General features: G+C 34.2%; 1 protein-coding gene across 10 annotated transcripts in view; it reads right to left on the minus strand.

The window, feature by feature from the left end:
• TCF4 (transcription factor 4) overlaps nt 1-14,018 on the minus strand; it is a 414,802-nt gene that overhangs the window by 141,636 nt on the left and 259,148 nt on the right. For 7 of the 10 annotated variants that reach the window (XM_081315673.1, XM_081315672.1, XM_081315669.1 and 4 more), the window contains one exon: nt 4,203-4,233. The exons of the other annotated variants lie outside the window; for them this stretch is intronic. In XM_081315673.1, the coding sequence (XP_081171799.1) occupies nt 4,203-4,233 (31 nt within the window). The remainder of the gene's footprint in view (nt 1-4,202; nt 4,234-14,018) is intronic. 10 annotated transcript variants of the gene reach the window in all.

Below are 14,018 nucleotides of genomic sequence, written 5' to 3' on the forward strand. Positions count from 1 at the left end.
TATGCCCTGAATAATAATAAAAAAATATTACATACTTAAGAAAGCCACAATCAAAGTGAGTACATCAATGGGAAGGATTTAACATACTGTATTTGGGCAGCCAACATTTGATTTAAGAAAGGTTTCCCGACTTCATACTAAGATAATACAGTATATTCAGAATTCTCCATTTTTATGGAAAGCTCACATTCATCCCACTTTACATGAAAAAATGCTTAATGGTCCAGGCGCAAAATTATACAACCGCAATTGAGGTCAGAATTTTGGTTGCTAACCAAGCAGTTGTTAAGTAAGTCATACTCAATTTTACGATCTTTATTGCTATGGTTGTTAAGCAAATCACTGCAGTTAAGTGAATCATGTGGTTGTTAAGCCAATCCAGCTTCCTATATTGACTTTGGTTGTCAGAAGACAATTGGGAAGGTGGGTAACAGGCAATCACATGACTCCAAGATGCTGCAGCTATTATAAATAGATGCTGGTTACCAAGTGCACAAATTTTGATCACAAGGCCATGGAGATGCTGCAATGGTCATAAATATGAGGAAGGGCTGTAAGTGACTTTTTGAGTGCCGTCGTGACTTTGAACAGTCACTAAACAAATAGCAAGGACTATTTAGTTAAGGACTATCTGTAATCTTTTTTACTAATTTCAGGGTATATAATATGTCTCCTAATTACAGTCACATCTTGAAACAGGCACCGGCTATTAACTTATTTCTATTTCTTGAAGAAAGAGTTCATGTTTACTATGAAATAAAAGTCCATAAGGGAAACAACAAGAAAAACACAAATATTTCAGAGAGATGGGAGATAGAGAAATGACAAAGGAGGCAGCCTTCAGAATGGACAAAGAACTAGCTGAAAGTCACTGAAATCTGAATAATTTTTGAGATTCTAAAAAAAAAATCCAAGCTTTTCATCATATTTACAAAAGCTAAAGATTTAAATAAATAAGTACACAAATAAATTAATCAGAAAAATGATAATTTCAACTGTGCAACATTGTTTACTCATTTCTCAAGCAGATCAACATTAGGGAGTTCATACTTTAAAACTGGGAATGACAAGTCATGATCATCAAGAATCAAAACACTACAATAAGTACTAAAAGAAATTTATTTAGCAATTCATTAAAATGATAATAAAGGTGGATGTCTATGTTTCAATCTCCTAATGCAGTGCTGCTAAATTTGAACACTACTTAGATAATTTCATTGAGCCAAGCAAAGCCAGTAAGCTATACTTAGTTAATTCAAAAAGCTGAGAGTAGGACAGATTGCCAAAATGCCAAGTTCCAGTTATTCCAAACAATATGAGAAACTATCACAAATATTGCTGTCACATTAATATACACACCTACAACAACTCAATGTCTTCATCTAATGCTATATTACAGTATTTTTACTTAGACCTATTTATCCATTCAGACAGATATATAATATCTGATTACCAAAAGACAAGAGTTTACAATATTACAGTTTTACTATTCTTGATCATGAGCTATAGCTTTGTTATGCTTCACCATCTCCAGCAGAGGCGCACAAAATATTTTGAGTTCAAATTTCTTGCTCTGAGTTAGAAACAGCTGTTTTGACCTTACCAGAAGTGCAAACTCAGCTGTCTCAAAGTGGAAATATTTCTGATTAAGTTAGAATGGCTTCAAAACATTCTGCATGCTTCTACTCCAAAAGCAAGTGCTTTCGTTTAAAATAATTTATTTTTACAGGCTGTAGTACCATTTAGCCACTCTCCTTTCTTCACTGCTCTATCTTATACACAACACAGGATCAGAAATAGAGGCTCCAAGAAGAGTACATTGGGAGTCAGATCCAGAGCTAAATGCTACTCTGGAATTAAAGAAGGAATATTATGTGGATTTTCAAAAACTGGTGCTAACGCACATCTCCTGTGGATGACAAATCACTACCAAATTTAAGTCATTAATTTCTGGGGATTCTGAGTATCACTCAGATAAAATGAGTTTGAAATCTGTATTACATTACATGAGTTTTCAGTGCCTGCCTTATAGCCTTTAAGGTATCATTTCAAGTTTTTATTAGTATGGAGAGAAAATGGAGTGGACGTAAGATGATTGCATTCCATCTGACAACTAGTACAATTTCTTTGCATTCCATTCTGTGATCCTTACAGTAGATCCCAAGATTTGACAACCAGTGCAATTTCCTGCTGGGTAGCACTCATAGTTATTTATTAGATTTTTATCCCTCCCTTCTTATTTTTATAAGTAACTGAAGGTGGCGAACATATCTAACACTCCTTCCTCTTCCTATTTTTCCTACAACCATTACCCTATAGGTTGAGCTGAGAGGGTGTGACTGGCCTAAGGAAAACCAGCTGGCTTTCAGGGCTACCTGTTTTTCAACAAATGTGCCAAAGCAGCTATCAAAAGACATGGGCAAAGAGCTCTTCCAAACAAAAATTCAAATTAAAAAAGCAAATCAATAATAAATACATAAGTATGCCACCAGATTCAGAAAAGTCAACTAAGATATTAGCCCCCCCCTCCCTTTACTAAGAAATAAATAAATTTTATTATTCACTTTTCCAGTTTACTTTGAAATGAATCCAGTAATGCTTATGGTGGCATGTAACTAACAAAAGTCACACCAAAAAGGTATCATTTATAACCATTCTAGTCCTAGTCCATTGTAGTTGGCCAATTGCATACGCTTTAATTCAACATGAAGGTCAGTAGGGGATATCAGAGTTTTTTAATCAACAATTGCCTTGGTCAGCATTTTTGAACTTCTATCTGGTCATTTATTTTGGAAGTTAATCATAGCTCTATCCTCATTTTCCTTATTCACTGCAGTCTACCTTCTCCAGTCAAAACAAATCAAGAAATTACTATGTCAATTAATGAATATTAGGGAGGAAAGGTAGAAAGCTAAGCATGTTCATAGGAGTTTCCGGTGCTGCTGGCTTTCCATTCTCTTTAACTACAATGCTAATGACAACAATTAAGTACAACTTTCAAATGGAAATAATTAGTATCTTAAACTTGTTATATGAATAGTTCTACTTCTTCCAGATGTATAATTCTGTACTCTGATGCTGCTCAGGGTGCAACTAGTGTAGAGTTGCACATAACCTACAACATGTTTAGCTGCAGAGACTATTGGTTCTTATCTGGGACTGCATAAATTGAACAGTGTGTGTTTGCATGCATGTTTGCACATGCTGTAGAGTATAAGTCACTTCACATACCATGTTAAGCCATGACATGTTTAACGTGGTTAAATTAATTATCCAAAATTGGCTTGGATTACCTCTAAGCTGTAATAGACTATGCAATACAAATTACGACTGAGTTTATATAAGACAATTAAGTTAAAACTAATAAATCACACTTTTGTTTAATGGCATGCATTAACCATACAAATGGAGTTATGGCTGGTGAATGCTTTTTTCTTTGTGAGTTATAAGAAAATGCAGGGCGTTTCAGAAATGGGAGTCACAAAACTTGATTTTGCTGAACAATTTTGTTGGTGCTCGTGATCAAAATACCCTAAAATGAACAAAGAATCTAGCATGAATTATTTAGAGATTATACAAATATCGGTATTTGCAAAAACTGTACAACAAAAATTCTTCTACTTCTATTGCACCTATTCCTTGATTCTATATCATTTTGGCACTTTTCATGAAAACCACAGGTATGCAGAAACATTAAAATATAATTTAGGTGAAAAAAAAAGACAGAAGTTGATGAAGTTGTTGAAGGGCAAAAAAGGAGGAGAAAGGAGAAAAAGAGGAAGATAAGGAAGATGATAAACTCCTGAAATCATAGATAGATAGATAGATAGATAGATAGATAGATAGATAGATAGATAGATAGATAGATAGACAGACAGACATATAGATATATAGATGTGTGTGTGTGTATGTGTGTGTGTATGCATATACGTATGTATGCATATATATGTGCATATCTACATATAAATGTAGATGCATATCTATCTGTCTCTCTGTGTGTATGTGGGCTTATGTATATGAAGTCCCCAAAGATATTTATGGCTGTCCCCAGAAATCATAATGCTGATTTTTTTATTGTTTTGTTTTCTGATATTGGAATTAATGTCAATACAATCCACTTAGTTTTATACACTAATGGTTCATCTTCAAATTTGGGGACATCAAGAAGAAAGCATTAAATGAGATGTCAAAGATTCACTCACAATTGGAAACATCTTTGACTGTACTACCGGCCTAAGAAAAAGGACAGAAGAAGCGTTACAACTGGTTACATAAATGTCACAAATATTTTTTTTAAAAGAACAGTTGCAATACATAGAAAGAGCCATGTATGGCATCAGTAAATACTTTCAAAGAGAAAAATGGAGTAGTTCTTATTTTTGAAATAGTACACTGCTTATGTTATGGATGAAGGATTAATATTATAGCCACTGTAAGCTGACAAAACACAATTTGTCCATTACACAACAATGAAATTTAGTACAAAAAAAATTCAACAGAATTTTGAGTTTTTAAAGTCTATCCTTCTAGTGCCTATGTTTGGGTAGTTAACCTCTCAATGAAATATGTGTCTTTTTTCTTAAATTTCCTTAGAAAGGAAGATAATTATTTGTTGCAATAAGGTGGATCTCTCTATGGGACTATTTAGCTATAACCCCCCCCAACCCCATATAATAAAGCTTTTTTTAAAAAAAAATACAATTTTGCTTTAACTAGAAATTCTAAAATGTGTTTTATCTTCCATGTTTATAGCAACATATATTTCATTTGGAATTATTGTTTATTTAACATATGTAATTCACTCTTCACCATTGCGCTCATTTTGCTCATTTATTGTCCATTATGCAACCCTGATTCCTGGTGACTACAAGTCTATGCAGTTTTCTTGGCAAACCTATCATTGCCTTCTTCCTAGAATTCAGAAAGACTGTCTGGCCCAAAGTCACCTAGTGGCTTTGTGCTTAAAGTGGGACTAGAACTCACAGTCTCCTGGCTTTTTTTTTTATTCCATTTATATCCCGCCCTTCTCCGAAGACTCAGGGCGGCTTACAAGCTTAGCAGTAGCCTTCATTCTATGTATATGCCTGCTTATTAGGGCTTTCACACACCCCCAAGCGGCATTATTACAAAGTCAGCTTAATTGCCCCCAACAATCTGGGTCCTCATTTTACCTACCTCGGAAGGATGGAAGGCTGAGTCAACCTTGAGCCTGGTGGGATGCGAACCTGCACTAATTGCAGGCAGCTGGTGTTACTTAAGGAGGCATTAGCCCACTGCTCCACCAAGGCTAATCCAGTATCTTTAACCACTACTGTACATCAAACTGGATCTCAGTAAGGAAGACTTGGATATTCTTTTTATCCTTCCCTACTCACAAACTTTTAAATTACTTTCTATACCTTTCTGAGCTGAGTGCTACATCAGTGTGTCAACAGAATTTGGCTTTCTCTCGAGTATGTGCTAAACAAAACTTCATGGAAACCTATCATTATATACATAGCCATGTCCTCAATACCTGAAGCATACCCTATATTGGAAGAGAAATATACATTTTGAAGGGAAATACTCATTTAAGAACTTGTGTCATGTATAAGATCATAGGGTGAGAGAAAAATGTCTTTCTGAGTTTACTGATTATTTTTACTGGACAGGTTATTTCAACTATCCACAGGAAAAAAAATCATGCAATGATGGATTATATCATACTGATAAATTCTCCAGTTAATGTAACTTTTTAAAATCAACTGACAATGCATACTTTCCCAGCACTACCAGAAAATGAAATGGGTTGAAGGTCAGAGAAATTTTATGCAAAAACTACAACTCTTTGCAACACACAAACACACACACACCACCACCACCAAATATTGAAGATTGAGCATCCTGTTCTGTATGCAAATGGAGCTGTAAAGACAACAACCCAAATGTTCAGCATGATTTGGAACTCAAGGGCAGATGGCACAGAAGAGGAGCAACAAAGAACCCAATCAAATGGTGTGTTTTTTACCAGTTTCTACTTTTTAAAAGTAGGGAGTTTGAGGAGTCATATTTTAATATCTGTTATTTGTTTTGATGTGTTGAAATATTTCAAAGGCACTGTTGGCTCATACTGTTCCTTAAAAACGTATTTTTGAGAGCTGATCCTAGTGCATTCAATCTATGTCATAGAAGGCGAAGTTTCTCATGAAAAATTCTCCTCTTCCCCCTTGTGCCCTCAACATCTGCTTTCCTTGGAATTCTTTAAGGCAATGAATTCCTTTTACATCCATTTTAGCAAGCCAGCAAGAAGTAACAATGAAGATAATTCATAGACGGCATCACAATTTCCTAAAATTACATTATATAAATTGCATCCTTTCTAGACAGTGTTAGCAGGGGTGTAAACAAATCGGTTCATATTACTATCTCTCATGGCCCTGTCAGTCAGTATTCGAGATTGAAGGTTTTTTTTTTAAAGATACAATCTCCAATAATCTTTAACACTGAATCCTATGCCCAGTTTATATTGCTAATGTACATACAATTGATGCAGTGTAATGATTCGGTAAGAAAAATGGTTTAGTCCTTGCTGTTAAGTTCTTAATCACGAAACATCAGAAAAGTAAACTACAGTATTAATTAGATCAATGATATTCAAGCACGTAGAAAATTGAAGTGGCAGAAAAATGAATACAACACTCAACAATGATGATCAGTCCTATAATGAAAGATAAATTCAGTCAAATAGTCACCTTACTAGAACCATACATGTTTTTCCTAATACTGTAAATAGTAAAGCCTATGTAGAAATAATCTTTGGATTGATATATTAAATATGAATAACTACAACTATCAGCACTGTTCTTCAAGAACATGTTTGTATGAAAATCTCTTCTATGTCCCAGTAAATTGTCTGGGTGTCTATGCATGTACATATATGTACTGTTTCTATTAACCTTAATCAATCCAATGCAAAATGAAATTATAAAAAATTATGAACTGTAATCTTCAAAATCGGTGAAGTGCAGGTTAGTAGACTGATCATTTTGATAATCCAGTCTAGTCTTCTTGCTGGCCTTCGTGCCCAAGAGAGGACTAGAATATCCCAATCCAGAATTTTAACCATTACACTGCATTAGTTCTCTTAAGAGGTACATGCATCCATGTCTGTTTGAGGGAGAAAATATAGAATAACAGATTAACAGCATTGGAAGGAACCTTGGAGGTCTTCTAGTCCACCCCTCTACTTAGGCAGAAAACCCTATACCATTTCAGACAAATGCTTGTCCAACCTCTTAATAAAAACCTCCAGTGCTAGAGCACCCACAGCTTCTAGAGCAGGAGTGTCAAACTACCAGCCCGCAGGCCAGACGCATCATCCAGAAGCTGTGCCCACCCCATTGCCGGCAATGGTAAAACCATCCCGATATGTTGTGCGACATCACATGACATCACAAGTTTGACATATCTGTTCTAGAGGCAAGTCACTCCACTTATTAATCGTTCTTGCTCTCAGGAAATTTCTCCTGAGTTCTAGCTTGCTTCTCTCCTTGTTTACTTTCCATCCATTGCTTCTTGTCTTGCCTTCAGATACTTTGGAGAACAGACATACCCAATTCCTGCAAACGTTCCTGTACAACCTATCCTAGTCATATTTTTGAAACCTCTTTTGGTTTGAAAGAGGGTCAAAGAGGCCATCTGTATTAAAACTGAACAGCCCTCTCTCCCAGAGTGGGAGAGATATGACACTACTTATGTTCAGTCTATAACCCAATCCCTTTCAGAAGTCCCAAGAAAGTTCCACACCCATTTGCACTCTGATTCAGGTGATTCTGAGGAATAGATAAACTCCCAAGTGGCCTCAATAACTTTCAGAGAGCTAATTACCACATGATTGCAAAGAATATAAATTCTTTCATTTCCCACCTTTCAGTCAGAACTGAAGAAGTTTCTTAGATGAGAAGTGAAATGTTTTCAAGGAAAACAAAACAAAACAAAAAAAAAGCCCAGTTGCCTTTTGGAAAAACACCTTTGGGACAACCATGAGGGGATGAGTGAGAATCTCCATAGACACATAGCGCAGCTCAGAATTACATACTTGACATTATTCTATCCTTGAATTAAATAGAAGGTTCAAAAATTAAGCAAGAATTGGAATAATTAGCTTTATAACCTGCCCTTTCTCTAGCACCTAAATGCAGGTTGTATGAAAATTTCTCTTCATTTTATCATGTCAATATTAACTCTGTGCTCAGTCACATATTTGATTGCCATTCCAGCCCCGCTCTTCTGGATGCCTCATTTCTTTCTTGGAAATCAACAGCCATACTGCCATACTGCAATGAATACCTGCTATTGAAAGGATAAACTGTAACTAGCAGAAAACAACTCTCTGAATCTTGCTTTGCCATTCCTCTAGCAATGGATGTGCCCAATCCAAAATCTATTTGAATTTTCATTATGTCTGAAATTCCCATGACTCCATCTTATGTTACACAGACATTGCAAAGTCACCCAAGACACAATTCAACAATTTACCTAAGGCAAATTTTAGACAATTTGGACATCATTCCCTAGAACAGGGGTGTCAAACTGCCAGATGTGTCATGTGGAAGCCGCACCCACCTGGCTCTGGCAAGGGGAAAAAAGTCATGATACGTCGTGACGCGTCACGTGATGCGGTGAGTTTGACACCCTTGCCCTAGAAGCTACTCGCACCCTCAAGATCTGATTTATCATTCAAGGGCCTGCAAAGGAATAGAAGTTAGTTTTGTGGTTGAGTCCTAGGAATTGCTTTGTCACTATATAGTCAAAGATTAAAGTTCCTAATAAGCTCAGGTACTTAATTCTGATAAGTCTATGTTTTATTTTAAATAAAATATTTATTTCTGAATCCTCTCTACTGGATTGTTTAATTAACACAGTGAGTTGAGAAATGGAGTTGATTTAGTGCTCTGTTGGAGAACCTTAATTTAATCTTAATTTCCTACACAACCGCTAGCTGTGGCAGATACTTCTACTAAAGTGCAATCTTAGCCTTGAATTTTCACATGAGATTACAATATCTAACGTTGAAATAAATAACTAGGGGCCTGGCAATCTGTCCTACTTTGCAGGGAGGAAGGTACATAAATTAATAAGCAACAACAACAACAACAAGATATATGTACTGCTGTGACATGTTTAAATGTGCTACAGAAAGTTTTTTTCCCTTACAAACTAGATCTTGAAGAAAAGTTTGTATGAAGAAGATAGCATGCATATCTACAAACGTTTACTCAACTGCAATGGCCTTCTTTAACCAGATTACTACTCCATTTAAAGTAGTTGCAATCATCTGTGATTATATTCTCTGCTTTCAACACCAGCCATACTTTTATGGCATTTAAATCCAAGATATTTAACACTTTGGATAATGTTTGCAATAACTGACATTTTTGCACTTTTCTTGCCCTCGACTATTTCTTTTAGTGGGTGGCTATTAACCGATATTGACTACTGTCTGAACTTCAGTAACACATCACAACATGTTTTGTGCTTTTCTGCAAAAATATTCCGTGACAGACAAAGCTATTTGAAATGCAAACATTTGTGATAAATGGTCCAAGAATGGGTTGAAAAGATGCATACATACACAGATATGTCTGTCTGCCTATCTATCTGTGTATGTATAAACAGACATACATGAAAATGAAATCCTGGAACTTCTCAGTAAAAATGGCAATGAAATAGTTAACAGACATATGCTGTATAATTAGGAGATGCATTAATGATTATGAATAGTAAATGATTTGGTGCAAGAAAAAATATCTAGTCAAAAGGGACATGTACCTATCTTACATGTTTGTTAGTAACTGTATAAAACTAGAGATTTTTGCTATTAAGAATCCTGCATTATTGGTGTAAACACTTCCAATGGTACATCAAATTGTAATCTTTCATACGACATCCATCAAACCAGGCTGGAGATTTTGACAAACATTAAACACAGTAAGGAGGCAATTATGTATGCATGATTTAATCTGCAACTAATTAATATGCAAATTTATTCATATGTTAGTTACTAAATTAAAAATGCAAAGAAGCCCTTATGGTGATTCTCAAAATTTTGCACAAACAGAACATTTAAAATGTAAGAAAAATGAACTTTTTTTTAAAAAAAAAATCCTACAGCCTTTTAGAAACCTGTTGCATGAAGAAGGGTAAAATATCTTCTTTAATATTGGAAAACAATAATGGAGCTTTAATTTGATGTGTGACTGTGGTTGAAGACAGGTTTTACATAATTCTATCAAAGTCTTATGAGATGCACACTAATTAGCAAACAAAATATATTTCATAGCTAAGTCAAACAATTTGCAAATATTTTGGAGCATATAATAGAAATTATTATCTATCTATCTATCTAAAAGTAAGTTACTTTTTTATTCTTTATATATATAAGCTGAGTGATGAATTCTTTTTTTCTTTTTATTTGAATGAAGACAATAATAGTTTCAGTCCAGGCTTATTAATATTTTGCAGTAGTGAAAACTAATCAAATCGAAAGAATAAGAAGGGATCTGAAGAAATCTGTAAAAAAAGTGGAGCTGATTTCAATATGCATCATGAAAAATGACAATTGAAGAAATGAAAAGAAATTATCTGAAACAGTTCCTATGCAGGTTGTTATAGCATCAACCCCTCTCTTTAAAACATGTACATGTTTTAAAAATGTGGCACTTTTTCATAAAGGAGGAGAATGATTAAATTATATGTGTAACCTTTTTAAATTCTGTAATGTTGGATACTTTTGCAAATCTCCAAGATATTCAATCTATGCTAGCAAACAATCGCACATATATTTTTACAAAAAAAGGTTTTTGTTTTTAAATGTATAAATGGTGTTCATATAACAGAGATAAAGAAACAAGATTCCTGAGTCTAAAACAGAGACATGTACAAAATAAAAGGCACAATCAGTGTTTCTCCCCAGCAGATTCTGATGTGCTGAACTTGGCTTAAATTTATTTTTTCTAAAAACTGAGTATAGGTTGACAGAGAGAATAATTCTATTCATTATATCCCTAATGTTTTTTTTTTAAAATCCAGAAAGTTAAAATACTGATAACTGCTGCATTCCTGGTATAATTTTCTTAACTCCTTTTTTTTAACCTATGCTTATGCCAAAGTGACAATAGACTTTCCAGGACATGTCAAGCATACCAACTGAATAAGCAGTGAGTACTACAACTCTACGCACTGTGTACTATAAACAAACAAGACTGTTTGATATCCTTAAAAAAATAGAAGTGATATGCCTTTGTAAAAAGCTCTACAGGCAACATAGCTCAGAAGTTGAAAATCTAATAGAATTTAATAGAAGAGGCAAGCTGAAGGAGTTAAAAGATAGGGAATAATTTGTGAAAGGAATAAAGAAAGAGAATACGGAACTACGTTATTGGGGAAAAATAGTTTTACTGTAAACTCTCCGTTCTGAACCCTAATAATACCCATCGCTTTATTACTACCTAAGACTTTTAAAACTATCTTGTATTTTACACTGCCTTTCTTATAAATTCCTGTGATAAGCTCTGATAGAGACAACTTTCCATTGGAGGAAAACAAAATCTGAATAAACATTTTTGACACAGGATAGGAAGTAAGCTTGCTTCAAGGTTTACTGTGTAGTAACTTGAAACACAAGACGCCATTTCTGTTAAGTCCTGAAATGAATGTAAGGCTTTTAAAAGCTTAAACATACACATTTGTGCATTCATTAGGCAGCGCTAAATCTAATTTGTTCTCTTTACTGTAACAGGAAGCACATGTTTAGAGCAATCTGTTTCCTCATATGAATGCTTTCCTGTCTGTTTAAAAAGAAAATCAGTGCACTTTACCCCAAGTAACCAAGAGGTGATCGTAAATATCCCTAAATAGCATTAAGCAGATATGAAAGACATTAACACTTCCAGAATGCCAAAGTAGTACTTTTTTTAAAGGGGGCGGGGACCCTAACAGATGCTCCTAGTTCAAAAAGTGAAATGTGTTTCCTGTAAGAAGGGGAAAAAAAAACCCAGTCTCATCAGAATCAAAAATGAACTGTGAGTAGAGACTGGACTATCACACAGCAAAGAAAGGATAAAGACAGGACGCTATCACTCCCTTGCGAAAGTTTAAGTTGTAATGGAAAAGCTCTGTTTGCTTAGAACCTAATTTAACAAATCTGTATATTTTGTAATCCACAAGGTGGCAATGGCAACCAATGAGGGTTGTCTGCACAAAATCACTCTGGGGCTTACCGTCTTCTCTTGCAAATGATTGGAAGTCTCTGAACTCTTCTATAAATCTTAAAACTTATCTCTTTAAACAAGCTGGCCTGGCCTGATGGGACGGGGTGGGATTTTTATAAACGACTTTAATTTTAAATTTGTATTAATTTATGGGCATTGTTTAATCATGTTTTAATAATTTTAATTTTTGTATCTAGTTTTTATGTATTGCCCTGTTCACCGCCCTGAGTCCCTAGGGAGAAGGGCGGTATACAAATTAAATTAATAAATAAATAAATAAATAAATCTAAGTAAACCAAAAAAAAAGCACACAAAAAAGCAAGTGTAAAAATTGCTCTGCCAGATTGGGTCTGGCCCTTCACTTTTAACCTTGCGTCACAGATAATTGTTTTAGCTAAAAAAAAAAGAAGGAAAAAAAATCCTAGAAAAACTAAAACAAAAAGGTATAGCATCAAAACCTGTTGTGAAAGACATTTATTTATAATTGAATTTTTTTTTAGAATGCATCTAAATGCAAATAATAAGTTTTTACACAGGACTTATAATGCAAAAAAAACCCTAAGAAAAAATATATTTTTGTGAACAAAAATATAACTGAAACATTGCAATTGAATGCTGATTCCATTTGATTAGCATAGCAAAGTAACTGGTAAAAAGGTCCATCTTTCTGAATTTGCTGACATCCAATATATTCCAACTGCAAAGAACAGTAATATCAGCCAGCTAATTACAAACAGCACTGTTGGATTATTAGAATGCCCATTTAGTAGCTTTCTAGGATCCCAATAAAGTCTTTTTCCAAATAAATAATAATTGGGCATTCCCAAAAGCAACATTTATAAACTGAAAGCGGTTTAATAAAATCAGTATTTATAAAGTTAGGGGCTTCCAATAATACTAGCATGCTACTCAAAACAATCCAGAGCAAGAAATATTATATTTCTTTAAAAGTTTCTGGGTGGATATAAGTAAATCAAAATGTAAACATCATAATAAGCTTTCAGGTTTCTGCTTATTTATTGCATTTATCTCCTGTTGCAGTTAAAAAAAATAAGACTTTTGGTGCTTCTTGGCATCATTTGGAGAGCTTTGTTCATATTTGTAAATGTTAGTTGAAATGGTATTTCTTATAATGGACCTTAGGAATTATTCTATTATATATTCCCCTCCTTTTTTGCCATAGTTTCCTAAACGATATTGTGCAATACAAATTCATCCTTAAAGCAACACACCCAGATGCATGCAAATATATATAACATTTAACCTAAACATTTTGAAAATAAAAACATATCCAGAAAACATGTTCACGGCAAGTAGGAACAGAATGACTTTTTGATTTTCTCTTCCTTCTCTAGTAGAAATGTTAAAAAAAAGAGTTAAAATAATAAAGATATTACTGAAAACAGTTGTTTTATACCTGTAAACATACTGTGTTAGAAACTGTTGGCTTAAGATATGTATTAAAATAAAAGGTTAAAAAGCAAGTAACTTAAACTCAATCAATGCCAATGAATCTATGAGCATTACATATATTTTCGCCAGGTAGGCAGAAAATGTTTGTAAATATGGCTGGGTTTCATGTGCAACTCTTTGATATTTCTGTGTACATGCAATTATTGCTCCGCATTATAATAAAACACTTTAATGGATATTTTCTTCATAGCAAATAATTGGATTGGATTCAATATTGGATAAGCTTAAGTGAAATGGGAAATAGATAGAGAAGGGACTCTTCACCAAATTTGAAATAGGAAGGATGAGAACAAG

This window comes from Vipera berus (assembly GCF_964194415.1).
Source record: "Vipera berus genome assembly, chromosome: 2".
Lineage (NCBI taxonomy): Eukaryota > Metazoa > Chordata > Lepidosauria > Squamata > Viperidae > Vipera > Vipera berus.